Raw genomic sequence first — 26,636 nt, forward strand, 5'->3', positions numbered from 1 at the left:
TGTCTTAGTTTCAGATACCAATTGTTGGCATTTTTTGTTACAAAACTGGGTTGTTAAGATCATCTAAGTGCATACTAGAAATAGCTTCTTTGAGCTGGGAGGAAGAAAGGAAAAAATCCAAATTTATCAGAGCTCAGTAAGCTCAAATAGTGTCTGAAAGTAAGCCCTCATCGTTGTTTTAAGTAATGCAAAACCTACATTTTCAGTGAAAACATGACTACCCCTTCTGTTTAACCTTGACAGTTCACTTCTCTGATAAACCTCTGTCCTTAGAAGCAATTTTGTCTAATTTAATTCTGTACATTTATCATCCTTTTGGTTTTCAAAATAAATTTATAATTTGTAACATTTACCCTCTAACTGTAAAACATTTTTTTCTGCCTCTGTCTTTCTTTTGCTCCTGTCTGATTTTTTTCTGTCTTTTCTTGCTCGGCCTGTGGCTGCTGTTGTAAGGACTCTTAAACTAACAGTAAAGAAAGTTGATGGTAATAGTTCATGCAGGTAAGATGGTAGAGGCAGTTGCTGCTTTGCTGTAGCTACTGGCTGACAGCATGTCCTTTGCAGCAGTAGATTTGTCTGACTTAACTTTGGGGAGGAAGTACCCTGTTTAACCATCCTGAAATGCCTGTGTAAACCCAGCACAGAACATTTAGTTACTCATTTATTGATGTTGACCTTTTATTTTATTTTCCTTAAAACAAAAACCTGCTGTAAATAGAGAATAAAGGATTTCTATCTATAGGCAGGGCACCAAGAAGCACTGTATGGATCCTGAAGAACTTACTGGGAATGATGAAGAGGCCATGCATTTTCTAGGCACTTCTTAATTACTATTCATGTAAATTATTCCCAAGGCTAAGAAGTGGCCTTCAACAGTCTTATTTTCTTTTTTGCATTATTGCCATGTTTTGTTGTGGGACTTCTCACAGCCTTTGATTTGATTCTTCTCCAGACTGAATGGCTGTTTAGTAAGGTTTCTATTTGCCTTTGCAATATGTTTGCTTGCTTCTGTGCTTTTAATCTATCTTTACCTCTGTTAAGAGTATCAAATGGAAAGCTAGAGCATAAGTACTTTTGGATGAAAAGATTAGTCATTGGCACTTGGGTATGCTGGCATCAATCATGCCATCACTGCTCAACAGCTGCCTGCCTGGTTCTTTCCAAAAGGAAGAGAATGAAAAGGAGAACTAATTTTTTTTGTTTTTGTTGGTGGTGAAAAGGGCATGTCAGTACTTCCAAGCAAAGCTAAGATGGATCCAGATTCAGGTCCACCATAAGCATGAGAAGAAACAGTTTCTCCAACCACCTTGTACTGAAATGGATTTTATCTTGGACTTTTTCTCCTTTGTGCTTCTAATTGCTCTGATTTCTCATATCTTCTGCAATTGCTAGAAACAAAGAAGTTGACTGTATCACTTCTGTGACTTTGAATGCTAGTCACCTATCTCTGGAAAATAAAAGCACATTTTTCTCTTGGCTGTGTCACCTAGGAAGAATTTAATTAGAAATGTGCTCTTAGCTCTGCCATATGGAGTTTGCCTTTTTCAAAGAAGGGAGGCTCTGTAGGAGTTTGCAATTTTAAGTCACCTTTTCTAAGTGTTGGCATGAGAAAGATTAGAAACTAACTTGAAGAGCATGTTGTCCTGCCCAAGAGTGTCAGTTCTTCCTTTGAAATTTGTGTTAACCTGGAATCTGAGGGCTACTGCCAATGGGCCTGGTGACAACCTGAATCACATGGTGTTATTAAATATTTCTCAAGTATTCCAAGAATAAGGACCAACACAGAACTGTCTGACCATTTTAAGAATGAGAGATGTGTAACTATAACCAGTTAAAAAAAAAATCTGCTGCTGTAGACAGTCTTTGTCAGCTTTTGCCCACACAGCTTGGAATGAGCAGCAGGCACCAGCCCAGCTGGTTACAAAATAGTTAAAGTCTGAAGGAACTTGGATCTCTGTTTGAGCTTTAAACAGACCTGTGGTTTGGTCAGATGTATTGTAGTTATTTGTGACTGAAGGTACCAGAAGCAAGAAACAGTATTAGCTGTTCTAAGCATTTTAGCTGTGCTATTGAAAAATCTTAAACCAGGTCATTTGCTGTTCTCTCTGTGTGCTCTTTGTGCTGTGTAGTGCCTTCCTACTTGACAAAAACTACTCTGTAGTAAGTAGTTTTTACCCACTCCATTATACAGTTCTGTATTTGGCACAATAGTTAATGTAATGTGTAGAGTAGCTGTTATCAACTCTCTACTGCATATGGACACACATTTTTATCTAACAAAAGTGTTGCTGAGCAGTTTGAAGTCACCAAAGTCACAATGAAGCTTTTGGATTGATTTAGTGGTTAGGAAAGTGGTGGATGCATCACAGTTTCCCGGTAAACTAATTTCACAATAAACTCATTCAAGTTTGAAATTAATTAAAACTGACAACTCAGTAAATGAACACCCCTAATCTGCCGAAAAAGTGATGGGGGTGCTCTGCCTTCCAGCCATGAGATCGCTTTGTTACTGAAATTGCATTTCAACTGCAGTACCTGTGTGCAATTGCAAATGAGGCTGTGGAACATCCTGATTTTGTTTTTAGAGCTTGAGAGTGATTAAAGCATGTAAGGGTACAGTCCCTGTGCTCCAGAGGCTTTACACCTGCCTGTTAATTATTAAACATAATCTAAACTTTTTGAGCTTTCTCATAGCTTAAAAAAAAATAAATGAAGCTTGTAGAGTCAACAGGTTGAGCTTAGCAGAGCAGTACTAACAGTGTTCTGCCTTTTTTCTGCTGTACTAGGAAACCATTTAGCTGGATTTGTAACTGCAGAAAGGGCACAAACTGCAGCTCAGTTAAATTAGTTAACTAACTTCAAGTCAAATTACATGTCTTGCCCTTCATCTAGATCTGGAAAAAGGACAGACCTAACTAATAGATGCACCAAACCTGTCCAAATGTGACACTTTTCCTTGCCAAGACAAGACCTCAATAATTAGAGAACACTCTGTATCCCCTCCTAAAGCTTTGCAAGTGCTATGACATATCTCTATATGTACACATTTATGTATAAATCTCCATACATAAGCATGTACTGTAACAATTGGTGCCCTGTTTGCTAGGTTCATGATCAAGAGAGCACAAGGAAGAAAACGATTTGGAATGAAAAACTTTAAGAAGAGATGGTTTCGCCTGACAAACCACGAGTTTACCTATCAGAAAAGCAAAGGTAACAAAGGTTTGCCAGTCTTGTTTTGATACATTGAAGCAAAGATTAAACAGAAGGATTGTGTAGGAGTAGAAGACTGAGATCCAGATGTGAAACTATACAAGACACAGTGCAGGCATGTCTGTCAGCCTGTATGTTCTTGCTCTTCTTTTAGTGTCTGTATTGACAGTTAGAGAAGCTTCTTAGATAGCACAATACCCTCTAAGTTAGCAAACTATTTGATAATATTTGTCTAATATCAGTCAATAACATCATCTGTAGGTTTCACAGTTACCTAGATCGTCCTAGGAAACAAAACCTACAAACCTCAAGCTGGAATTTGGGTTTGTATTGGACATTCTCAGATGCATCTCAGCATGTGCTCATAAATTCTGTATAGTGTTGGCACAACTGGATACAGTAGACAGGAATTCACCTGCAATCTTTGAACTTCAAAAAAATGTGTTCACTTAATGTTGCCTAATAGCAAGGATTTTACTTTTTTGCAAATTGTTCCTGTCTGTTCAATAGTACACAACAAATACCACTTCCTTTCATCATGTAAGTACATAGGGAGGAAGAAAGATAAGGAAGTGTGTTCAGATCATGCCAGTCATTATTTCACACTCAGCTTTGAGGTCTTGCATCACCACTAGTTCAGTTCAGCTGACAAGAATGATTTATTTCATGGTCACCTTTGCAGTAAATATACCGTGTCCTGCTGCAGTAATCAGTTTCTAAGAGGTTTGCTAGCATAAGGTAGTGCAGTTGAAAAGAGAAATGTGCTTAAGATAATACTTAAGGACCATGCTAGCAAATCCCTGCTGAGTGAAAGATTTTCCCTCTTTTCTTATGCAGTCAAAATTATCTTCAAAGAAACTGAATTAGCCCTTGGAAAAAGGGCAAAAGGTGAAGATGAGTTGTGAGCTCATTATCTGTGTGTCTGTGTTCTGCAGGTGATCACCCTCTGTGTAGCATTCCAATTGAAAACATTCTGGCAGTGGAAAGACTAGAGGAGGAATCCTTTAAAATGAAAAATGTAAGTAGGTCATCTTCATTAATGTATTTGTTAGGCTGCTCCAGATCCAGCAGCCTAATCGCCTTTTTCCCTTCTGTAACCTGGATTGGGTTTCTCTTGAAAGATGTACAACCACAGCTGCTTGTTCTGTATATAGTAGCAGGAGTTTCCAAAAGTGCAGCCCATTGAGATTCTTAACAGCCCAGTCAGCAGTCTCTGGGTTTCATGATCTGCAGCACACTCAGTACTGAGCGCTGCAGGTCAGCTGCCAGCTCTGTAAGGTCACACACAGGTAAGATGATCGAGCCCCTGCCCTTTCTGCCAGGCCTCTCTGGTGAGCAGGAACTTGCTGCTTATAACTGTGAAGGATCACTACTTCTTTATTAGCTATTAGGTTTCTTTTTTGGTTCATGGATTTGTATATTTATATTTAATTTGGGTTAGGTTATGTACCAAAACATCTGTGCTGTGCTGGTATGGTTTACCATTTTGGTTGCCACATTAGGGAATAAAATACAGCTGTATTTCTCATGCATGGAACACCACTGCCAACTTCTGTATTGTGTAAGAACAGACTTGATCAGTTTGGGTGATGTTGGGAGCCTTTTTCATACACCTCTGCCTGTAAAGCTGAGTCCAGTCCTTAAAAAATTGTGTCTAAACAAAAAAAGAGCTCAGGGTTTTTTTCCCAGTTCAAACATGCACCTACCACAGACTTACTTACACATAAAAATTGTTGTGACTTTTATCTTTTTCTGCCTTTAAGTCCTTCCTGCCATCTACACTGCTTGTGAGCACCATGCAGGGCAGTGCTCAATCCTGCCCTAGATATTAGGTTCCTCAAACAGCTCTTTGTTAAAAGTTAAATACAATTCTAGGCTCTTCAGTATTTCCCAGTTTTAGGTATGATTTTGGTAGTATCTCTCTCTCTGCTAAAATGTGGAGTAAGTTTCTGTTTCACCTGCTTCTAGAACACATCTCAGTTGTACTGTAGTTTGCTCTAGTGTTTATGACTCTACTACACAGACAAAAACCAACCAAGCTGCAAAATAATTTAGGCTATCAGAAGGCAGCTATAACATGTGATGAACTGCACTTTGCAAACTAACTTGTTTGAACTGAAAGCAGCCACACAGTTGAGATAAAACTCACTGTCTGTAGAGAGGAGTGAGCTATGATTCTGTAACTTATGCTGAGTGTACTGAGCTAGACTGAGCATCCAAAATATGTCTGCATTATGAAGATTTATTATTGGAAAAATATACCTTTATTGTTAGCATTAAAAACCCTGTGCTGTTTTGGTTGCTTAAATTAAGTATTACCTGGGAAATCAAGGTGACTATATCCATTCCAGAGAATAAGGTTCAGTCTTTCCATTAACAGTAGAAAGTAATGTTATCACTTTCTTGTACTAATATATTCCTATTTTTCTTGCCATACATAAATAGATTACTGCAGCAAGATCAGAATTCTCAAAACACCACAGCAGATGTATTTGCAATGGATATTCCCTTGTGGGTGCCTGTGTGATAAAAATTCACATTTTGTATAAATACTCCCAGTGTATCTGTGCTCTGAATTGCACCAAGTGTGTCTTTCTCTCTCATGTTAAACCTGCCTATCTGGCAGTGAGGCCAGTAGCCTTTGTTGTTCTTAAGCACAGTCTGGGGAATCTGGGGGTGGCTTTAAGTACTTTGAGTCTTCTGTGTTGTTTGAGAGACAACTGGTGGTTTTGGTAGTGTAAAGGTCTTGCAGCCACTTGAAATTCTTGGCTTAGTTGTGGGCTCCTCAGTAACTGTTGCCATATGTTGGATCACTTTGGTTGGTATCCCCTTACACAAGGCCATATTCCTTAAATCTGTTCCTTGTTGCAGTGCAGGAGGCTCCATTTAGCCCAGCAGGACATTAAAATTCTTTTACTTGTAGCTCTGTGTTAATAGGGAGTTGAACTGCATGCTCCTGTCTTCCTTTTTCTTCCTTCCATCCCAAAATCAAATTGCCAGTTATGCCCTGAAGAGTTTTATTGAAAGGACTCTGGTGTGTAGTTGGCACTGTTGGACTGATCACACCAAGCAGCTCCTATGCTGCCATGGTGCATTGTGCTTTTCTAATCATGGTCTGATGCCATTAGGGACCAATATCAGACCAATTGTCTGATACTAGTAGTGCTTCCCTGCTAAATCCAGGGAAATGATTGTTTGAGTTTTCCCTTTGCTATTTGGCATGATGCACATTTAAAAGTGTCACAAGGGAAGAAAGGACTGTGCTTGGTACCAGTCTGCAACATTCTCCCAACCAGCTAGGTGCAGAATTCAAGCCAGTATTTCAGGTATATGTAACAAACAAAGGCAAATTTCAATTCTGTTGAGTCTGGTTTGTTCTTATTGTTTAGTTTGTTTATATGGTTTTTGTTGGTTTTTTGGGGTTTTTTTTGTGTGTGGGTGTGCACCTCTCTGGTTTTCTTTTTAAAACAGCACAATGAAACCAGCTGTTTATAAAATTGTATTCCATCTGGCAATGTAATGTCTAATGATTTGAATAATCAAGTGAAGAAGTAGAGGGGAGAAAGATAATTTAGGCATAACTGAAAGAAGAAAATGCATTAAAATGAAGTATTTGCAGAAGCTAGAGGAAATGAAGGAAATTTACCTTTCCAAAATTTGCAGCCAGGATCACTAACTTGAGCTTAGTAATCTTCAGTGTGAGATCAGTGTAATCAAGCAATAAGGCTGTGCATCACAATGTTTCTTCTTCAAGAGGAGGAAAGTAAATACCCTTGTAGGTTGCAAGCTGTTTTGAACAGGCAGGAGAGCTTTAGATAAGATTTTCGGTGGTCAAGCTGTAACAGAATTAATGTGTAATTATTTAAACCACCTGATGTCAATCAAAGAGAAACAGTATTTCTGTGATCCTCTAATAGCAGCTATAGAAGCACGGAAGTTACTAAAAGGCAATGGTCATGCTGAAACGGGTACTAGAAGGACTGGAGAAATGGCAGTACTAAGGCAAAGCTGTCACTAAGGCTGGATCCAGACTCTAATTTTTCTCTTTTCTGCCTCCTGCTGATGAGTGTTTCCTTTCAGGCCAGCACTGGGTTCCTCTGTCAGCCTTCCAAAACTTGGAGTTGCAGCATTACTAAAATTGCTTCCCTGAGGCTGACAACAAGTCTTGTTGAGACCCAAGCAGCAAGTTGATATTAGCTATTTGTAAATCATCTCCTACAGGAATGGTATCTTATTCCTTGTACCAGGTGAAAGGTCTCGTTCTTTTAAGGGCACATTTGCTGCTTGGTTGTATTTGTGTTGAAATGTTTTTATTGGTCCATTTTTTTATTATGCTGTGTTTTTCCTGCAATAAATCTTCACTCTGATTCTAGTCCTAGGTTCACTGACTCATCCTGGTGCTTTATTCTGTGGTTTATTTGCAGATGTTCCAGGTGATCCAACCTGAAAGAAGAGTCCTGTATATCCAAGCAAATAATTGTGTGGAGGCCAAGGACTGGATTGATATCCTCACCAAAGTTAGCCAGTGCAACAAGAAGCGCCTGACGGTCTACCATCCCTCAGCCTATCTCAATGGCCACTGGCTCTGCTGTAAAGCTACTGCAGACAACACCCCTGGCTGCACACCCTGCACAGGGTAAGGGTTTCATGTGCCATGGCAACTGCCATGGGTATGTGTGTCTCTGCAGGGTGACTTGCAAGGGCACAGCTAACCAAGACTTGCCAGGTGTACAGGTGTTCAAAGGCCATCTGTTGGTGTTCCTGATTCTGCATGTCTGGATGGAAATGTTGACTTCTAAGAGTTAGAGATGATGATAGGAGGTGACTGTGGGATTAAAAATACTTTAGTTTTGATTATCTGTCATTAATAAAAATGTCCAAAATCCCTTCAATATCCTGTTTGTAAATTCCTGTAAATTCGTATCTACTGATAGATTTAATTCTACATTGATCTTTTCAGAGTGCTGCTCATACTCTCTCTTAAACAAAGATGTACTGTCTGGTTTGTAGGAAGCAATTTTCATCTAAACTGAGAGAAGTCACAAGACTGTAGTGGTAGTTAGACTAAGAGATAAGACCTGGGTAGTTGGAAGTTCAGTACTTTGGCTCCTCCATCTGGTTGTAGCTGTCTAATTCACCATAATGGCTGGATACTGATACAGTCTTCTCTTTCAAGTCAGTGAAAAGATGCTGGATAAATAGAGGCTTAAATGAGTTTGAACTTTTCTTCTTTGGGGAAAAAATTGAAGGTTTTGAACTCTGTTACACACATTCTTTTGGCTTTCATGAGAACTCACATTTACTTTGTTTTCCTTGTCAAGTGCTTTGTGTGCCATAATACACTGTTTAGCAAATAACTTTTACTCTCTTCTGATGCCTTACAGAGGTCTGCCAGCAAATATACAACTGGATATAGATGGAGATCGAGAAACTGAGCGCATCTACTCTCTTTTCAACCTATATATGCCAAAATTGGAAAAAATGCAAGGTGAGGATTAAAGATCATTACATCTCCAATTCACTTACCAAAGCAAAAATGCTTGTGAGAAGTTGGATGTTCTGGCTCATCTAGCCTTGCAAATCACTTCCTAGAACACAGTGGCCTTTATTCCACTTGTTTCCCCTTCTGCAGTCTTGAGGCAGTTGTGTGTATTATTTTTGGTGCAGTCTCATGCATGGTCTGTAAAAAGTTCTTTGCGTACGAACAGTTGTTTGAAATACGGTCTTAACCACATCATCCTAAAATAGCATAGGCACAGGGCGTTGCTTGGAGGCTCTGAATTGACAAATCAGAGCTAGCACTGAACCAGAGGTTTACTGATCCTGACAAGAGCTTGCACCAGCAAAGTTGAGGTTTCAGTGGAATATGGTTTTGTGTTACCAGAAGTCATGTGCACACACATTCCCTGATTCAGAGCCTAAGAACAGGCTGGATACAAATGGTTTCTTTGGAAAGGCTCTGTCAGAATTACCCATTGAGGATGACCTGTGGGTGCCTGTGAAATGTTAAAAAGTGGAGTTTTGGCTGGGAAGCTTTCAGGAGCTGAGGGAAGCAGAGATGTGATGGAAAGGATAAAAGAAAGAAGAGACAGCAGAGGAAGTTGGTACTAGTAGGCATGCCAAGAGAAGTATCCGGTGTACACAGTGCCAGACTTGAAATCTCAGTTTAGCACAGGGAGTGGCGGGGAAGCCTTCACTGTGGCACTGATCCTTAAATAGGACTTTATTTTATAATATGAGATAAGCCAGTGGTGTCAAACACACAGACTGGAAAGCACTTTAATCTGTTCCTGGCTGCTGTGCAATTGCAAACTCAAGATCCTCACCACTTCCGAGCTGTCTGAACTGGTGCCCAGCTTTCCCCTGTTCCGAATCCTCGCTGCCAGAGCCAGCATCGAGTGTCAGTGCCGGGGAAAAGGACGCAGCTCTGGCACAGACAGTGCAGCAAGGGGAAGGGAATTTGAAAGCTGAGACTGGGACAGCAGTAAAGCTAGAAGGAGAGACAAAGTAAAATGCTCTTTCCTCTTCTGTCCCCACTACAGTGCAGGAGTAGATCACATGGGAACTATGTTGTGGATGTTCATGTGTAATCAATGTCCAGATCTCCTATTCAGGAGGGCTCCCTGCTAAGATCAGAAGGTATAGAAGGATAACTTGCTCCTTTGGATATGTCATAAAGCAGGCAGCCAGGCAGTAGTTATGGCATATTCTGCTTATACTTATTGTATGAATCTTTTAGGGGTAATGTGGTAAAACACAACCACTTCAGCCTGTAATGTTTTCAAATTCAGCCTGTAGTTGCTGCCTGGCGATGGAACCTGTCCCCACAAGTGAATACTTGACTTTGTGCAGATCAAGCAGGCAGCACAGTGGCAGAGGCAGGCCTGTGTAAGTTTCCAAATGTGTGCATGGGGTGCAGATAGTGGCAATTGAGATTAAAGCCTTGCCTGTGCAGCAAAGGACAGCTTCTCACCAAGCCAGGAGCAGCTGCCAGGCTTCCTGCCCTTTCTGTACAAGATGAGGAGGAGGGAACGAGCATGGGACACCCTCTGTGCCTCCCAACAGCCCAGCAAAACTTACGCTGTTGATGTCAGCCACAGTTGTGTGGTGGCCCTACAGAAGCAAACCAAGAAACTATATGAAGCCCAGACTGAATATTTTTAGTCTGCTTGTCTTGCTTTTTTCCCTCTTGCCTCATATCTATTCCTGTACTTCATTTTTTTTTCTCCAGAGGCCTGTGGGAGCAAATCTGTGTATGATGGACCTGAAGAGGAAGAGTATTCTACATTCATCATTGATGACCCTAAGGAGACATATAAAACACTAAAGCTGATTATTGAAGGTGTTGGAAATTTAGAGCAGGAGCACGCTCAATATAAGAGGGATAAATTTAAGAAGACAAAGTATGGAAGCCAGTAAGTGCAATGGGTTGTACAAACAGGAACAGTCCTGGAAGATGGTATTTCCCTTGCTTATGCTCTGGTTTTCACGTTATTTTGTCCAAAAAAGGTCCTGCAAATACATACAGAATAGCACTGTGACTTAGTATTTATACCACAATGTTTTAAAGCACTGAAGTGCATTTTTTAATGCTTGTTTTTAATGCAGTTTCATTCATAAAATCTAAATGTGGGTTTGTTATACTGTTGGTTTTAAATTTTGAGCCCATGCTGATGAGCTGAGCAGTAGTTAATAGCGGAAGATAGAGGTGTTTACCAGCTTATCTTGGAGTGTTGGTTTAAAAATGGAAAGAGTAATTGACACAGCCACATGACTGTATTTTGTGTACACATACAGCTTTCTGCATATGACTGACAAAAGAGAGGATCAATTCAGTCAGTTCTAGCTCAAGTAAAATGCAGTGTTAACATTACAATTGCAACTCTGAAAATCAAATTTAGGGAAGAAGTTCTTGTGTGTTCCACCTTCTGTTCTGACATTTTCATGTCCTGACAGATGGCTCTATGTGTAAAACTGGTTTTTTCTTTTCTTTTAGAGAACATCCCATTGGTGACAAGAGCTTCCAGACATACATCAGGCAGCAGTCAGAGATCTCAGCACATTCCATATGAAGTGCAAAGGAAATCGCAGGACAGTGCTGAAGGGTTGATTAGTGATGCTAAATAGCAAAACAAAAGGGAAGCCACACATGTAGCAAAATGTATGGATAAGTGTCAAGCTTACAAACTTTGAGACTTGGTAAATGTATTCTCTTTTCAAGAAACTGTTATAATAGTTGCTATGCACTTTATTCATCTGGTTATTGACAGATGATAAAACCCTGCCTTCTAGGCAGTTGTCATGTGTATTTTTAAATTTGCTTTGGTTTCTTGGAATCTAGTGATCAGTTCAATGATCAAGGTGTGTGGACTTCATCTTGACAACTTCCATGCAATTCCTTGTGTTTTGGAAACCAAGCATGCTGCTAATGTGCAGCATTTTCTAGAAAGGTCGTTTGTTACTGTTTTTTGTTCCAGATTAATGTATATTATGCCATATCCCCTGTGTGCTGTCTTAGGAAAAGCTTAGTAACACTTTACTTTTAATGCCTGCATTTAGAAAAGAAGCAGAGAAAAATCCCTCTGGTGTAATCCTCTACATTGTAGCGTGTATTCTGAGCAGGCCAAGGAGTGGGCCTTTTGTTTTTACAGCGGTGTAATTTTTGCTAACTGTGCACAGTTTTTAATAGAAATTCAAATCTGAATGGTACTCTTGATATTTTTGAGATACGAAGTCATTTCTCCAGGCACATTCAGCAGACTTTGGATTTGAAGATGCAATCTCAGCAGTGTAATAAAACTGACTCTCATAATATGAGTAAGAAAGAATTGTACTCATGTCAGAGCTATGTGTCTCTTACACAGTCCAGTGAATGGTAATCTTTGAAAGTCTGCCAACTGAAAGGCAAGGTAAGCTGATTTTGATGACCTTTTATCAGCACAGTGAGAAGGACAAATAGAATATGAATCTGGCAGCTGAGACATGCTGATTCCCAGGCACAAAAGTCGTCAGGATGGGTTTTCTCTGAAAGGATGTTTATGCACTGGAGTCCATGCTATCCTAGTACCACTTGCTTTTCTGGAAAATAGATTTCTACTTTTCCAAAAATGTTTTTAAATACTTTTTAAAAGAGACTTGTTAAATGATATTTAGTATATTAACATGCATAATGATAACTTGGTAATACTATGAGTATAGTAAAAAGGGAATGAGCTGTGTATCTCACTAATACCAACAAAAGGAGAAGGAATAAAGATCTTCTAAATATTCAATGCATATTTACGTATGCTGTTTAGCTGTACACCATAATTTTTCTCTGTGTAAGGGTCTGATACACAAACATCTAACTTTGATGGCTTGGAAGCCTGCATGATGGACTTTAGGCCTCTGTGGGGTAGAAGCTAGTACAGGTTTTAAGCTGAGTCGGATCAGAAAGCGTGGATCAGTTTAATGTGAAGATGTCTGTCTTTGCTTCATGTGTTAAAGAATAATTCTTAAGTGTGTCCTCATTGCATCTGACATGATTTAAGATGGCTAAAGTACTTTGAATGCCTCTGTTAGTGATATTCTTAGGAATTAAGTTTTGGTTTTGTTTGAATATATAGTAGACCACCTTCTAGTAGATGATAGATGATCTTTTATTCATCTTCACCCAGCAGACTGGGGAAAGGGAAGTAATGAAGCATTGCAAAGATGCATTTAGGACTCCAAGCTTTTAGCTGCCATGAACTGCAATTTTTAACATGTATTTGTAACTTAATATTGTTTATAAAATACTAATGACCTGTAATGTGTGTTCTACTTGCCAATTAAAAGAAATGGTTTATTTCTGAGAACTGTGTCCACGTTTGGAGTCTTTTTAAATTCACAGTGGCCCCCAGCATGCCTCTTGGCACATCATCTGCTGAGAGTGGGGGCCATGGATGGAGATCCTTGTGAGTGAAACCTGCCTAGTCCCATCCTTGCTCCTCGTCCCATCCCCACTCACCCCTTTTCTTGTCAGCATTGCACCCATGGGACTCTGCAGTGAGGCAGACTGGGCATCTGAGCCAGCCATGAACTACCTTAGCAAAGAAAGCTTGCTCAGATAGGTCAGCATCTTGAACTGGTTCCTTGTGTTACTGCACAGTAACTGAGCTGAGGCCATGTTGAAAGGACAGGGTGTCCTACGTTGACTATATGATGCTTTTATCCCCAATTGTGTTGTTCTGTTTATGCTGAATAATAAGTTTTGCACCTTTAAGACTTGTTCCAGAGAGTGAAGGGGGGAGAGAAGAAGCATGCAGTTTGTTTTCAGACACTGCACTCACTCTTCCCATATTCCTGCTCCTGGACTGTGTTGTCTGCAGATGGACAGACAGCAGGACAGAGCTCTCCTTTGCTTTTAGTTAGTTTTAGCTAGCTGAGGCAAAGAAGTTCCCTGGACTGTGGGGTTTTTTTCCCTTTTCTTTGACCTGTTCAAACCTGCTCTGGACTGAAGACCCAGCAGGGCACCGGCAGCTGCACCTGTGGCCCGCCGGGCCGGGCCTGGGCCGCGCCATTTCCAGCACTGAGGGACTGATCAGAGACTGAGTGAGCTGAGCTGCAGCCCAGGGAGGGGCTTTCTCAGTCTCTTTTGGAGCAGCAAGGGGTTTTATTGTTTAATATGGTGTAGGTTTTATTGTTTAATAAACATTTTTTTCCACTTTTCTCCAAGGAGGTATTTTCTCCCGGAATGGTTGGGGGGCGGGGCCGATTGAATTTGCTTTCCTAGAGGAGCCCTTTGGGGGTTCTCTCCCAGATTTGCCCTGAACCAGGACACAGGAGGAATGAGCTGAGCTCACAGCACCCTGCATGCCTATGGATTGGCTCATAGACCCATGGAACCACCATCCTTGTCCTGTGGCAAAGCCTTGGACTTGCTGAGGTCTCTGCTGTTCCTACTCCTGGAGCTTACACGTCCTCTCAGGACACTCATGTGCACAGAACTCTGGCTCTGAGGTGTGGGACAAGCTGCACACGCTGGTTCTCCTGGGGAGCGTTCCAGGGAGGCTGGGCAATGCCCCTCAGGATGGAAAGCTGCTGGCTGGCACTCCGGGTGTGTCACTCAGCTCATGTTGAAGGTGACTCTCACTGCTGGGTGGGTCTCTCAGCAGAACCCAGGCCTGTGCTTCCGAGAAGCTGCTGCGGCCCAGCTGCTGCAGGCATGCTCGGGCTGAGTGAGTGACAGCAGTGGTTTAACAGATAAACCACATCCAGGAACAAAAACCAAACTTGTGGTGGAAGACACATCACCAGTGTCCTGGTGAACTTAACTGCAGTTGTGTACGTGTGGGGTTTTGCTGAGGAACTGTAAACCTTGTTTTGAAAACAAAATTTTACATAAAATGAGGTAGGAAACTGACACGAGATTTGTAAGAAATGAGAAGAGTTAAATACAAAATTACTGTAAAACCATTTTCAGCTCTGTCTCTTTTTCACTCAATCCCATCTGGTATATATAATAATTTTCATCTCCTGCTAACATAGCTTAGCTTAAGTCAATAGGAAATCTTTGAAATCTGCTTTTCTTACAGCATAACATTGTGTGTTTGGTGAGGGGGTTGTGTTAAAACTGGGCTTCCAGTACTTGCTTAGCCTCTATCTCCTGTCTGTCTGCAGCATATGTTTCTGATGCTATCTTCAGAAATAGTCAGAAATCCTACCCACAAGAGAAATAGTTTGATTGGGAAACTTGGGATGGCATCCCTTGTGTCTGGAATGAAGAAAATAGGAAAAAAAAAGCATAGGTATAAGTAAACACATCAGGTCAGTTTTCTTCTCTCCTCTGTCTGAGGCTGAAAGACAACAAAATTATTTTTGATTGAAAAAATAGTTAGAAGCTGGGCTGTTCTCTCCTGGGACCCCTACTGCCAGAGAAGTTCCTGTGCCTGTTTTCTCCCTTGCTGAAGCAGTATGCTAGGGCAGGGCTGATGGGGTGACAGGACCCAGATGTGTAAGGCAGCTGGCTGTGTGACACAGCTGTCTGAGGCACCTGAACTTCAGTGGGATTCCCATCCTCTTTCTGCCATACTCTCTGCAGCTTCACCTTCTCAAAGGTCTGTGTGAGAAGTTCACAGGACAGCAGGAGAATGTGAGAACCCTTCCAGCCCCCATTATTAGGTGCAGGAAATGGGTTCTGCAGCAGGAAAATGGTGTAAGGACTGACAGTGGGTGGTGCTTGGAGATAAAGAACAGCATCTTCCCACAAGCCACCTTCTGTGGGTGCACTGCAGCTGGGCTAGCAGGGCTGACTGAAGGCAGCATTTCCTTCTGGCTCTTGGGCTACTGTCATTAAATGGCAAATAAATTATTCCAGAGCTCAAGTGGGTACTAAGGAATGGAGGAAGTTTTAAGAAAAAAGCACTGTATTCCCATGTGGATAAGATTCTGGATATGATCTCTGAAAGAAAAGATTGCAAAAAGTAATCATGAATCAGTTGTTCTGGATTCCTAAAACAAAGCATATCTTGAGGATAGAAACCAGCCCTCCTAACCTGTGACCAATTACACATGCCTTTAATTTCAATCCTTAGTTTTCTTCTGCTACTCCATTTGAGTCACTCTGACTTACCTGAAAATGTAACATTATTGGATTTACTGGTTTTGTGTAAAGCTGTTACTTTGAACCACAAAGTTGCCTGGGGTTAGTAGGTTTGCCTGCAAAAATGATGTGGAAGTATTGATTGAAAAACAGGCTCACCAGCAGCCTGGGCTAGATGTAAGGAATGTTGAAATGGTGAAAATAGAAATTGGCTTTTTACTGGTTTGAAAACTTTGCTCTGCTGAATCTTAACCAAAAGCATGCCCTGGATGACATCAGTCTGCTTAGTGTTGAGAGCAAATTCTCTCTACAAGTGTAGGGTCTGTGTGGTGTCTGACTTTACTAAATTAATTCATCATCTTTAACCTCTGCCACAGTTGCACTGTTCTGTCCTAAAGCTGTCAAAAGGAAGTACACTTTTTGTTGTTTGCTTGAGGCCATAACAAAAGTACTACCTGGATATGGACTCTTGCAGCAAATGAGTATGTTTTGGTAGAGATGACAGCAGTGCACAGGATTGCCATCATATACCAAAGGTAGGAATTTGTAATTTTAATTGACTAAGAAAGATACTTTGGATAAATGTAGCCATATATTTCTCTGGGGGTGGAAACTAAAGCTACAGTCATCACGTCTGTGTAGAGAAATCTAATGATGGGAGTACAAGAAGTGAGTTTTATGAATTAAAGATGAAGAAAGACATACTTGATAAAAATACAAATGGTGCACAAAAAAAGGGGAGGGCTACCCTGAATCTCCTTGTGTTTTGCTTTCTTTGGTAAGTCTTTCTGCGTTTCAGCTCAGCTAGAATTCCTACTTCTCATTCTCTATAGAAGCTATCTTTTTGGCAGCCAGGAGAGCCTATGACTAGAGAGGACACAGCTGAGAAAAGCAACTTTAAAAATAGACAGACTCATCTGTGGTGTCTGGAGATGCAAATGCTCTGCCTCCCCCTGCACCCAGTGTTGTAAGAACAGCTCTGTGCTATGTCTCCTCTTGTGGTAAGGCCCCCTGAGAGAGATTCTGGCTGTGCTTCTGCATCCCATTAATAGTACTGATGAAACTGAATCAGTAAAATAATTGGGAGTTGTTAGGAGGAGATTTTGGGAAAACCTGGACTGTTTACCTAACCAGGGGTACAGCAGTCTCATAAACACCTGCACCAACAGAGCTGATGAGGACAAGCCACCCAGAGAGCCTCACCACCAGAGAGGATGTGTGATACCCTCCCCACCAGCCCACTAGATTCAGGCTGGTTTTCCCACTAGAGACCTGGGCCTCAATCTTCTTTGTTTATCATCATTCCTTGGTATAATTTCTGCCAAAGATGCAGGAAGAGGGAACAGTGAGCAAAAAGCCCTCATAGGGAGCAGTTTGTTGAGCCCTCTGAGAGGACTAAGCACTGAGTCTCACGAAAGAGTAGCTGGTGCCCAAGCTATTTTGGTGTCAGAGATGGCTGATGCTTTTGCTTTATTTAGAAGTTGTGACTACAGGAGAGGGGATGAAGATACTGGCAGGCCTGGGCAGATAGTATCAGTCTCATTAAGAGGAGAAAGGTATGAAAATCTCATGGACAGACAGGACCCATCTTCCTGGGCTGGAAAGGGCCAAGTGCTCTGGTGTTTAAGGGCCTGCTCAGCTCTTGTGGTGGGACCTGACACAGTCAAATGTAAAGCAAGAGCCAGGAGGCCATGGGCAGCCTAAAGTAGAAAAATCAGAACTGGTTTTGCCCACTGGGCTCCCAAAGCTGAATGATGCTCTCTTAATTGAGCTGTTCAGTAATTAAATTTCTCTGCATGTTTCCCCTGCCTAAGCAATTCCTGCTGTGAAGAAGAGCTGTTGTTTTCTGTTGTGCTCCTTTAGAGCTGAGAACCCTACGAGCCACCATGCAGCCACATGTACCTGGATCCCCTGCAGCTGCCTGGGGCCAGCAGGGAGGAGAGTGGGGCACTTCCCTGGCTCCCTGCATGTGGGAGTCGCAGGGCAGGGCTGCTGGGAGTCTTCCCAGGCTCTGCAGGCAACGTTGCCACAACTTCTTTTGCCTTCCTGCCTTCCTTGGCCCTGCCCTTCCAAAACTATCCCAATTTCCTCTCCTCACCTGGTGCCTGGACAGAATAGATGGAGACAGACCCTGATAACCAGCACCTTCCTCTTGCCCCAGGTGCAGACCCAGCCTGTTGCCCCTTCTGGTGTCTCAGATCTTGTGTTCACCATTGCCCTAGTCCTGGTTGCCATCACTAATCACCAGCAGACTCAGTGTGGAAGGGACCTCCAGGGGGCCCCTCATCCCAGCTGCCCCTCAGATCAGGGCTTTTGGCTGCTCCTGAGAGTGCCTCTGTCTCTGAGACAGCACTGCTGTTTCACCCAGTCAAGGTCACTTGGGCAGGGATACAGTGCTGCAGTGGAGGAAGAGCAAAGCTGGTGAGCTCTCTGGGAAGTTTTGTTCTTCCTTACAAGAATCTCAGTGCTGCTTGGAGGTAATGGGATGCAAAGAGAAGTATTTCCATGCCACAGGCAACTATGCCAGCATCCTTGCCTGTAAAATTTCATTTATCTGAGTATTTGTGGCAAGGGCTGAGTGTTCAAAACCAGACATTAGGGGCTTTGAAATGGCATAAACCAGAATGAGTTTTCTTTCACAGAGAATGGGGAATGATGTTCTGCTGAGTATGTTCATACACAACTCTGACAGCACTGTTGGAGTGTTACTTAAACAGGCAATCTCAAACCTCTTGTGATATCTGTGAGAAGCAAGATTTGTATTTAAATTGATTCAATAAGACATCATAAGATAAAGAAAATAAGATCTGCCTCTCAGTTGCAGATGTCCACCATGACATTTCAATTAGTTACTCATCCTCCAATAGTCAGGGGAAAGAGAGAGGCCTCTCCAAACTGATTCACAACATTTTTAGTATGTCTGCTTCAGTATGAAATTAATCAAACCTGAAAATTTTTCAGTTCCATTCTGTAGACTGCAGAGAACGTGGCAGGATCTCTTACAGGACAGCCGCCTGAAGCTGCTGAGATGAAGCACAGCCAGGGTGACAGGAGGGAGTCCCAGCTGCTGTAATGTACCTTGTCACTCAGTGACACCCCCGCCGTGCAGCCGGAGCCCTGGATGTCCTCTCAGGGTTTTCCCTCCTGCCTTTGGTGCCACAGGGACCGCAGAGGCCACTAGATGGGGGTGCAGGATCTCCTGCAGGACCTGTCCCTCAGCCCCGGGTCCTGCTCAGGGTGTGCTGTTCGGCACAGGCTGACCCCGAGCAGGAGAAGCCCGGGGGTGCTTTCCTGGCTCTGGGGGTGCCTGGCCCAGGGGGTGCCACACAGGGCCAGGTGGGATGTGAGCCCATCGGGGGTTCCTGCTGAATGTGCTCTGAGAACTCAAACTGAATTTTTTTCCTTTGGCTCCTGTGGTGGGACAGGACCACACCTGGTCAGGTACAAAGCTGGGGCTGCTCCAACAGCCCTGGAAGCAGCCAGGACCCAGCATGGCCTCCAAACAAACCTGGGCTGGCAGAATCTGAGCAGGTTGGTTCAAGCCTTGCATGACAAATCCACAGTGCTTTCAGCTGTGCACTGATGCCAGATAAAACAATATTCCTGCTTGGCAGAGGGCAGCCAGATGAGAAAGGTGAACCCCTCCTGCTTCAGTGCAAGGAGAGTGGCAATTCCCATGTGGTACCACTTAGTTCTAGAGCACCAAAGCAGCAATACTTTTCCTGGTCATTGCTTTTGGTTTACTTTGTACTTCTTCTATTGCATGTGTATTGCATGTGGGGGATATTGTTGTAATTTTTTAACAATCTCTGGTCCCCTGATTTGCTGTTCTGTCCTCTTTTCCAAAGTGCAAAGGGAAACACACTTGACTGGGTGAGCTGTGCATCCTTATTGTTAAACACTGGAAAATGACTGTGTATTTAAGTCTCCAGTGCCACAAGTGATTCCTGTGGTGTGGATCAGAGAGCTACAGGTGGCCCTGTGATCATTTCTGAGGTGGCTGGAAAGAAAACCCTAGGCCAGAGGGCCTTACAGCATTAATACAGTACATCCCATCCACATTGCCATCACATCCACATTAGATGTGACAAAAGGATTTATGGCCCAAAGGATTTATGTTCTGGAGAAAAAAATATTATAAACAATGTGAAGGATACTGGCATTCCTAAATTTGGAAGTGGGTATATCATCCTATTGTTTTTGCAAACACTAGCAGAACAAGAATACTATATATACTATATTTGATCAATCTTGTGAGCCCTGAATCTTGTGAGACTCCTTTAGAGCTCCTCAGCTGACCAAGAACAACTCTCAAGTGCATCCCTAAGACACAGAGAGCATCCTTTGTGCCTTACTGTTTTGTTTGCAGGGATCAGGTGGGGTTGTCAGCAGAGTGGAATCCTTAGTAGGGAGCTGCTGGCAAACCACCTCTGCTTCTGCCTGGTGTCCAGCCCCAGAGAGGCTGGGCTGCTTCCCAGGCTGGCCAAGGCAGGAGAGAGAAGGAGCTAAACAGGCACCCATGTCTTGGGAGCTGCTCAGACCTGGTCTGGGGAGGGATCTGCACCTCAGCTGGACAGGGGAGAAGTTTTCTCCATAGTTTTCTTTTATGTCCCCTCCTGAGCATCACACATTCAGACCTCTTCCCTGGCACCCTTTAATCAAACCCTGACCTCCACAGCCCCTCCTGAGCTCCCATGGCACGGGCATGGCTGTGGCAGCTCTCCTGGAAGGAGCAGATCCTGCTCCCCTCGGGCTACCAGCCAACCCTGGCAGGGCTGTGCGAGCCCAGGGAGTTTGCCAGCCATGCCCAGCTGGCACTGGGGAAGCTGTAACATGTGCCCATGGAGCACCTGGCAGGGCTGTGTGAGCCCAGGGAATTTGCCAGCCATGCCCAGCTGGCACTAGCTGTAACATGTGCCCATGGAGCACCTCTCCAGGGCTCATCCTGGAAGAGGAAGCATAAATCATGCTGGCTGTGTGGCTCTCTCCCAGGGCTCTGCACAGATCAGCTGATCTCTTTTTGTTTGCTCTGTGGTTTTTCCCTGGCAGGCACGTGACTGGTGGCCTGCAGATATCCCTTCTTAAGAAATGTTTGCCTGAGACTGGAGCCAAGGCTTGGGGCTGGGAGTAGAGCACTTCTCAGCCAGCTCCTCCTCTGCAACAGCCCTGAATGTCAGCATTCTGTGCCTTTCCCCTGGCAGACAGGGCTGGCAGGACCTGTGTGCTGGGGGCACCGGCTGCTTTCAGCTATGTTTGCCGGACTGGATGGTTTGTGTTTGGTTAGCTCAGATGTCTGTCTCCAGATGCTGCAGTATCTCATTCTTGGCTGTGAGGGTTGACATGGACCAGCTGAGAAGCAGATGCTAATTTAAACAGAAAAACAGAGCTTCAGTCTGGTTTGCTGCATGTCCAAGACACTTTATACATAGGAATTACATCCATTATGAGGTGCTGTGGTTGGTGCAGGGTGAGGCTGTGATCTCTAATGCTCATTTCTAAAGGGCTATGCTGAAGCCATGCTCCTTTTCCTTCAATGTGTGGCTTTGTTTAGCTGAGTATCTGCTCTCACCCCATTAAATTCCTGCTGCTGGTCTGTCTCACACCCATTTCCTGTCATCTAAATTCTACCTTCTTCTTCCACCATGGTCATTGCTTTTGTAGTACAAAGTACAGATTTGGTGGGAAGGGCTGTGGGCAAAGCACAAAATTAGGTTCAAACTGCACCAGTGAGGTGGTTTTGGTTCAGGCTGCTCTTCTCAAAGTGACACTGGGGTAAATACAAAAGACTGTGAGAGAAGAAACCAATGTTAGATACAGTATTCCTTTCCCTGCTATCTGTTTTGTTTCTGTTATAACAGACACAGGTGAGATGATGCTGGAAGATTTACACTCAGCAGAAGGTGAAGAGGCCACTTCCCACTGATGAGAGCTGTGTGTTCCATGTGTTTGTTCAGAGGCTGGGGAGGGCACTACTGAGCTAAAACCCAGCAGAAACATTTTCCAGCACTGGGAAGCTCTCTATGATTTGCAACAGAAAATGAAGAAAAGGGTGAATGAAGAGCAAATTCAGCTGTGAGAAACCTGCTGGAGGTTAAATCTCTGCCTTTGCTGCCCCCCAGGGCATGTTAGCTTCAAAGGTGAGAGAGGTGCTGCATGCTCTAGGTAAATTTTTCTTTAAACACTCAGCATGATGCTCTAGGTAAACCACCTCTGCCGGGTGCAGTGAGAGCCACACAGCCAAAAACTCATTGTGCAGATATACTTTAGTCTGCTCTATCAGAGCTGGGCTCTCTGGCAGCCTGGCACTCACTAACAGGGGAATTCCCCTGCCTCACTCAGCAGAGATCTGAACATTGGTCTGGGAGATGTTTTTGGGGCAGTGAGTGTATGAAACACTCATATCAGCCCAAGTCACAAACACTGCCTCTTGTTAAATGGGTTTTAAAAGCTTTAACCTCAGGGTTTTGAATTATCAGCAAACAAAACAAGACTTGGATTCAGTTGAGAGGCCTTGGTGGATTATGCTTCACCCTGAGTATATAGCTCCAGCATCCCACTGTGTGCTCTCCCCTAAGCCATTCTCTGGACTGAAGGCTTTTGGAGACACAAAGGGATTGCAGTGTATCCTCTTCACTGCCTACAACAGATTCCACCTCTCAGAATCCCTGGGGCTGCTGCTGGTGTTTCCCTGGCTGAGCCCTGAGCTGATCCCAAGCACTCACTCCTGAGCCTGGTGTGTTTCTGCTGTGGGAGAGGAGAAGCAGAAATGATCTGTCACTGCCTGTACAGCTCCTGACTCCAAGGAACAGCTTCTGGAGCAAGTCCAGGGGACATGACTTCAAGGGCTCCTGATAAGTCTGGAGTCAGGTGAGGTAAGTCACAGGAGCTGCTCATCATTCAGTTCCCTTGAAACAGAGGAGCTGAGCATTCTGCTCAGATTTCCATGATGAGAGAAAAGTCAGTGCAGCCTTAGATCCTTTCAAATCCTACCAAAACTAAGAGCTGGCATATTAATCTTAAAAAAAAGGGCACCTCTATTCCCTGCTAAGCACAGGACAGCAGTTCCCAAACTTCTCTCTTGCATACTCTGTTTTTTGCTGGGAGACACTGGCCCTACAAACCCTCTGGACAACGTGAGCTTGCATCTATAAATCTCTGAGGTAGAAGGTGCAAAACCAGCCAGACTCCACTGCCACCACTGTTAACCCCAATTCAGTAGAGGCAGATGCAGCAGAATTGCATGTTGGGGTGTTGAGGTGCCCCTGTCACACTCAGTAATGCTCACTCGCTGCCACTGCTCTCTGTGCTCGGGACATACCAGCAGCACTATTGGAGCTGTGGCAGTTCCAATGGCTCACCAGAGCTCTGCTTTTCACCAAGATATTCAGAGGATGACCAGAAACTGAAGTGTGAGCTGTCTGTCAGCTGGCCCTTAGTGAGGGGGGTCTGAGGACACCACGTCTGTTGACTGTTAGAATTATGAGAGAAATTAGAAATGTGCCTTCCTCCAAAACCTCCCAGCAAACCTCCCTGCAGTCAGGCAGCCAGAGGTCTGCAGAGTCTGAGCAGTGCTGCTCCCTGAGGGTGGCCCTTAGTCCTCAGTGGTGCAGGGCTGTCTGCAGCACAGCTGCTCCAGCTCAGACTGAGGCATCCAAAATATATTCCAAGGTCACCATTGCTTTCCTTCCTGTAGGACTTGCCTGCACGTCAGCAGCCCTGTGGTGTTTGTTGGAACTACAGATAATTTTCCATCTTGCAAAGCACAAGGTTTGCTGCAGCATAGTGGGTAAAATCTCCCACTTACTTTATGTTTCTCTTGTAACGTTTTCCCCCTCTTCCCTGCCTCTATCAGTGGGGCTGACACGTTTTCTTCCAAGTTACCAGCATACATCTGCCAGCTTCATGGGAAGTCCTGCTGTATTCCTCAAAAACACAATACTTTCTCTTGCTGCAACCAAATCAATCACTGCAGGGAAAAAAAAAAAAGTTTGTGAAAAAGTTTGTGTATCAGATACATCATCAGCAAATATTGGGCAATTCTTGCATTTGCCCCTGGCAATGTTGCACAGGGAAATAAGTGTCATGGAATGTCAGCACAGTCTGTGTCCCTAGAAGCTCTGGAAAGCATAATTCCCTTTTTCCTGATGTAAATGCCATTTGGAGCTGAAGAATTTAATCTGATGTTCATACAGCCCCCTTGAAAGGCTAGGGGTAGTGTTTCCTGGATTGCCATTGAGTGCATCCCATCAACCATGCAGCTGCAGATGGAAATAGCTTTTCATAAGGTAATTCTTTTTCTATTCTTTTCCCTGAGATCATTTTTGCTGTAGGAAATATGTTCTTCAGAGCAAGGGGCTTGCAGGGGGCCAGCAAAGCATCTATGCAAGCTGGATTTTTTCATTCTGTACTGAATTTTCTTGGCAAAGGTACACAAAAGCAATGCAGAGAGCTGCCTGGGAGGAAAGTGGATGTCCCGTAGGTCATGATCTGATGTTTTCCAGACAATGTCTGGCAGCAAAATGCTCTTCTCCAATTCTTCAATGTCTTCCAGAGGTGGGTAATTTAATCAAATATAGGTATCCAAGATTAGATTTGACTTGTCTGTTTCTATCTGTCTTTTCATGTACTTAACACAATAAACACCACTAGGAGCTCATATTGAGCTCCCCACTCAAACCTGTAAATATTTTTTGAACTCCTACTTTGCAGTTTGCAACCTGAGCCTGTCCCACTCCCTCTGCTCATGCCTGGGGAGCTGTGTGGTGGGGCTGGCTGAGGATAGCCCTGGTCAGCTGAGAGCCTGGCAGAGCCTGCACCCACTAGCCCTCACCAGGGACCCCAGGGCATCGTGGTAAGGACATGATATGGGCATGGCCAATACAATGCTGATTCTCATGCAAGGAGTTGGAAAGGTCATAGAGGGGCAATGGCCAGGAGAGTTTGGATGGCCTGACTCATCACTAAATTAGCACTGTGGCAAACCTCATCTCTTGGGATGGTCAATGTAAAATGACAGGCAACTCGTGTCTGCAGAACCACTGCTTGTAAAATTGGGGCAGGTGAGTTTTGGGTTTAGCTGTGAGTAGCTCAATGGTGCAACCTCATGGCCAGAGAGAAAACTGCTTCGCCCTTATGTTTATTTTTAAATTTTTGATTTATCCTGTAAGTGACAGACTTGCCACTGGAGTCTCTTACCAATGGACAAATATTCCAAATACATCCAAGTCTCCAGCTGCCTACATGGGGATTTTTTTTTTTTTTTTTGTCTGGAGACAGAGTGCAGACTTAAAAGTTGCAAGCTTCACAGAGTACTTCAATTGAATATAAAGTTTCTGTTTGTCCTTCTCCTGTTACCTAGCAGTGTTGTACCCACCCCAGACAGGGAGCTCTTTGGCACAGGGGCAGCTCTGGTGCCCAGCTCCCTGCAGAGGAGGCCACAGTGGTGCAGCCACCACAACTGGCTGGAGCTGCAGCTGGTTCCCACAGACACCATGCCCTATCTTGGGAAAGATAAAGTTAGGAACAAGCCAAAAAGAAACTGCTCATTCCTCTAAAAATGTTGCCAATGGGAGCCTGATTCTTTTGGGCTTTTTGTTCTTTCCCCCATTGGATGCCAACTGTCTTCTTTTCAATACTAGCTGGAAAAGGATCAAGCACCAAAGCACACTAGAAGTGACTCATGATTTGGAAAATTGGTCTGGCATGGGAACCCCTCATTCCCTTTCACCACCTTGTTTCCAGCCCTGACATTGAGTATTTCTATGCTGCTAAATAAAAGAGAACTGGACCCATCATGAGGCCAGTGGCTGTTGCCTGCCCGTGCTATGCAGATTTAAGCCATGATTACTGTATCAGACCCACCCTGGGTCTCTTCTGAACCACAGGTGGTGCCTCTTGGACCCAAAGACAGGTTTGTGTTTTGCTGTCTCCTTTGGGTGCAAGGGTCAGAAATACTGTGAGGCCTCAGTGCAGCCCCCAGCAGTTGCTTTGTAGCCAAATACCAAAGGTGGGAGGGTGTCCCCACAGTGAGTGCTTTTATGAGCTAATTCCAGTTCCTGCAAGAAGATTCAAAGCCTCCATCAGATGGAGAGCAGAGGCTGCAGAGCTGAGCTTGGTGTGGTTCTGCATTGGCTGAGGCCAGGCCCACAGCTGCTCTGGGACTGGCAGCACCTCTCCTTCATCAAATCAGCCCCTGGGCCAAGAAAGCTTCTCTGTGGGGTACAACTATTGCCCCACAACTAAAGCACTGAAGGAGCTTTTGGCAAACAGAGCTAATTTCTGGTGCACAACTGGACAATTATTACAACAGAGTAATAATTGTCCAGTTGTGCACCAGAAATTAGCTCTGTTTGCCAAAAGCTCCTTCAGTGGTTCTGAGAAAAGTTAGAGGTATATTGCAAAATGATCCTCATGTACACCATACTGGACCTGATAAGATGTAAGATTTTAGGATCCCAGTGACAGAGACACGTCTGGTGTTTGTAAGAGAAAAACAGTCACCCTCTGGGGAAATTAGTGACCAGTGTAACTGGTGTCTTCCTGATGCCTTCCTGTGGAGATGTGATTTGCTCCATGTCAGCTCACCTTGTTAGCTGAGCTGACCTGGAGTGCAATCCTGCCCAGACTGGACAGAGCCAAGCTGCTGTAACAAAGTGTTTGCAGCTCTTTATTTGGCATGAGGTTTTTGTTTGCCAGCATGCAGGAGCTGGATGGAGGAGCCACAACTTTGTGTCAGCAGTGCCACTGTCCTTGGAGCTGAGCTGGAGAACTGTCCTCCTCAGATGGACTCTGATTTAATACTGGTGAGCCTATGTGAAAAACACCCAGTGTTTCAGTGGCACTGAGCCCTCTCTCTTCCTGA

At 43.8% G+C, this 26,636-nt stretch overlaps 1 protein-coding gene across 1 annotated transcript in view; it reads left to right on the plus strand.

Annotated features, from left to right (window-relative positions):
• RASA3 (RAS p21 protein activator 3) overlaps positions 1 to 13,049 on the plus strand; it is a 127,895-nt gene extending 114,846 nt beyond the window's left edge. Inside the window, exons 19-24 of the mRNA XM_054271484.1 lie at positions 3,107 to 3,213; positions 4,149 to 4,231; positions 7,638 to 7,849; positions 8,598 to 8,701; positions 10,445 to 10,628; positions 11,210 to 13,049. Coding sequence (XP_054127459.1) covers positions 3,107 to 3,213; positions 4,149 to 4,231; positions 7,638 to 7,849; positions 8,598 to 8,701; positions 10,445 to 10,628; positions 11,210 to 11,285 — 766 coding nt within the window. The 3' untranslated portion in view covers positions 11,286 to 13,049. The remainder of the gene's footprint in view (positions 1 to 3,106; positions 3,214 to 4,148; positions 4,232 to 7,637; positions 7,850 to 8,597; positions 8,702 to 10,444; positions 10,629 to 11,209) is intronic.
• The last annotated feature ends 13,587 nt before the right edge of the window (positions 13,050 to 26,636 follow it).

The sequence above is a fragment of the Melozone crissalis genome, unplaced genomic scaffold (genome assembly GCF_028551555.1).
Source record: "Melozone crissalis strain CALT ecotype California unplaced genomic scaffold, PUWL_Pcris_2 ptg000013l_1, whole genome shotgun sequence".
NCBI lineage: Eukaryota > Metazoa > Chordata > Aves > Passeriformes > Passerellidae > Melozone > Melozone crissalis.